The 2,500-nt window shown below is 43.5% G+C and overlaps 1 protein-coding gene across 1 annotated transcript in view; it reads right to left on the reverse strand.

Moving 5' to 3' along the window:
• LOC122255547 (uncharacterized) overlaps nucleotides 1–2,500 on the reverse strand; it is a 73,859-nt gene that overhangs the window by 59,392 nt on the left and 11,967 nt on the right. Inside the window, exons 6-7 of the mRNA XM_086552819.1 lie at nucleotides 1,413–1,516; nucleotides 969–1,110 (exon numbers count right to left, since the gene is read on the reverse strand). Of these exons, the coding sequence (XP_086408945.1) occupies nucleotides 969–1,110; nucleotides 1,413–1,516 (246 nt within the window). The remainder of the gene's footprint in view (nucleotides 1–968; nucleotides 1,111–1,412; nucleotides 1,517–2,500) is intronic.

Consider the following 2,500-nt stretch of genomic DNA (forward strand, 5'->3'; position numbering starts at 1 on the left):
GTATCAGGTCATGCGTCCCTTCATTACGCTGTCATCTTTACTCCTCCCACTCCCAACCCCACTCCCACTACCACTCATAACCCACGTGTTACCAGGTGCAATTTGTTTACAAGATAACTGTTGTATCTGGTCCTATCAGTGCCTTATCTGCCACCCCCCCCTACCCTTCACCCCCTCCTCGGACTATTAGCTGACTCCCGTGCACTGTGGACTGACCCCAAGATAAGCGCTAGAAAAGGTAAACTAGAAAGGAACTTTAACCTTGATGTATCTCCCTCGCGATATCTCTCATAAGATTAAAACACCCTCGACGTCTGGGAAATAGATCGACATAAAGAAAGGAGATAAGGCGATGGGAGGGGAAAGAGGGGAAGGTAAAGAGGGAAGAAATGAAAGTCAGGGAAGAAGGGGACAGAACAAGGGAGAGAGGGAATGGAGAATGGGGAGGATGGGAATGGTAGGAGAGAGAAGGATGAAAGAAAGGGGGGAGAGACAGGAGAATGGAGAATAGGGAAAGAAGGATGGGAGAGGGAGGAGGGGATCAAAGGGGGGAGGGAAAGAAAAGGGGATAGAGTGAATGGGGAGGGGATAGTAAGTAAGAGGAGGAAAGGAGGAAGTGAGAAACGGAAGGGAGGGGAGTTAAAGCGGATAGAAAGGAGGAAGAGATAACTGGAGAGAAAGGAGGAATATGGGGAGAGGAAGTAGGAGGAGAGAAGAAAGAAGAGGGGGAGGAGGAAGTAAGTGAGAGGAGATAGAGGGAAGTAAGAACCGAGAGAGGAAGGAGGAAGGGGGAGGAGGACGAAGAAAGGGGAATGGGAGAAGGACGAGAAGACGGGAGGGGAAGGAGGAAGAGAAAGGGGAAGGGGGAGGAAGACAAAAAAATGGGATATGAAGGAGGATGAAAAAGAGGAGGGAGAGAGGAAAGAGAAAGGAGGAAGAAGAGTAGCAAGATTTATTTTGAATCTTACCTCGACAGTGTGGTGATCGAGGTCCAGCCGTGGCATAGAATTCTGCAGGAGGGAGATGGCAGCTCGTTTGAAATTAAGAGCACGTGGGTCTTCGTCCGACGCAGGGCACACCTCATGCACGACGCCATCTTGGTATGAAAACCTGTGAAGGACAAAAGAGGAAAAATCAGGGAAAACACGCAGCATCTCGTGCTTCGTATGCTTTAGAAAGTGTTAACTATAAACAAGTAAAAAAACTTGTACTGCAATCAAGTATCGTATCGAAAAATTCAATGAACAAAGTAATAAATCCCCGTTCTTATCAGAATAGAAGATTCCCTTTCAATCCAATAACCATGATTGACCTTTCCGTATCCCTCCATAACCACACAGTTCTTTTGTTGTTGTTTTATCGCAATCCTCCCTCACTTTTGAAAAAATAACGGTCGCTAATCATTTCCTTACCTCAATGGGTTTTTGGTGAGTGCGGCTGTGAACGCGGGGTCATTTACAGTTTCCATTAGTCCCTGGCTGTCGCTCTTGCTTGTCAATATTGTTATACCTTCCACCTGCAAGAAAGAGAGTTAGGGATTAGGGATAGAGATGGTGGTGATTGTGGTAGCCGCAATGGTGGAGGGGACGATTGTCGTGGTGGTGGGAGTGGTCGTGGAGGCTTTGGTTTTGGTTGTGGCGAGGGTGATGGGGAATAAAAATATCAGAAAAGGTAGTAGGAATAATAGCAGTAGTAGAGGAAGTGCTATGAGAATTATTAATATTGGTGGGATTAATGGTAATGTTAGCAGTAGAAAGAGTAAGGATAAGTCTAGGCCTACTGCTAAAGCAATACTGTTACTGACACTTACTTTTGATATCAATTATGGCACGCAAAATTTTATCAAAGAAAAAGGCAATCACCGCCATTTCCATCCTTCTTGCCATTGTTTTATGTCCTTTTCACAAACTCACGGCAGTCAATAATCTAACACAATACAAATTCTGATTGGACAATGTGGGCGACCGCCATCCAATCAGCAGGCGCGAAACACTGCATACCATTCTAGCTACGCGACCATGAAAAAACCGTCGACCTTTACCTTGCTTGTAATGAATACGATATCGAATCCATCTCAATTTTCAGTTACGATGATCAAATGAGACATATTAAAAAAAAAAAAAAAAGGCGGACCATATTTTGCGGCTCAGGTGAGGCTTGCCTTAACAAATCTCACTGAGCTAAACGAGTATGGCAAGGAGTCTCTGACAGCGTGCCTTTGCTAACCTCACTGGATTGTATCGGTTGAATCTTTGATATTTTGCAGTAGTGTAAGAAACATTATTTTAGGGTAGAAACGAAAATCCATTACCAATTTTTTACTATTATTAGTCATGAATCCACCAACAAAAAGGATATTTAGAATGACAATAACACCAACTAAGCCAGTCTAGACTAGCATAAACAAACCATAAAAAAGAAACCGAAAATTATAGACAAAGAGAGATCGAAACAAACTGAAGATTAAATAATACATAAAAATAGAATAATGATAAGTACT

This window comes from Penaeus japonicus, unplaced genomic scaffold (assembly GCF_977035675.1).
Source record: "Penaeus japonicus unplaced genomic scaffold, GWHDUDI00000001_assembly GWHDUDI00000027, whole genome shotgun sequence".
NCBI classification, from domain to species: Eukaryota; Metazoa; Arthropoda; class Malacostraca; order Decapoda; family Penaeidae; genus Penaeus; species Penaeus japonicus.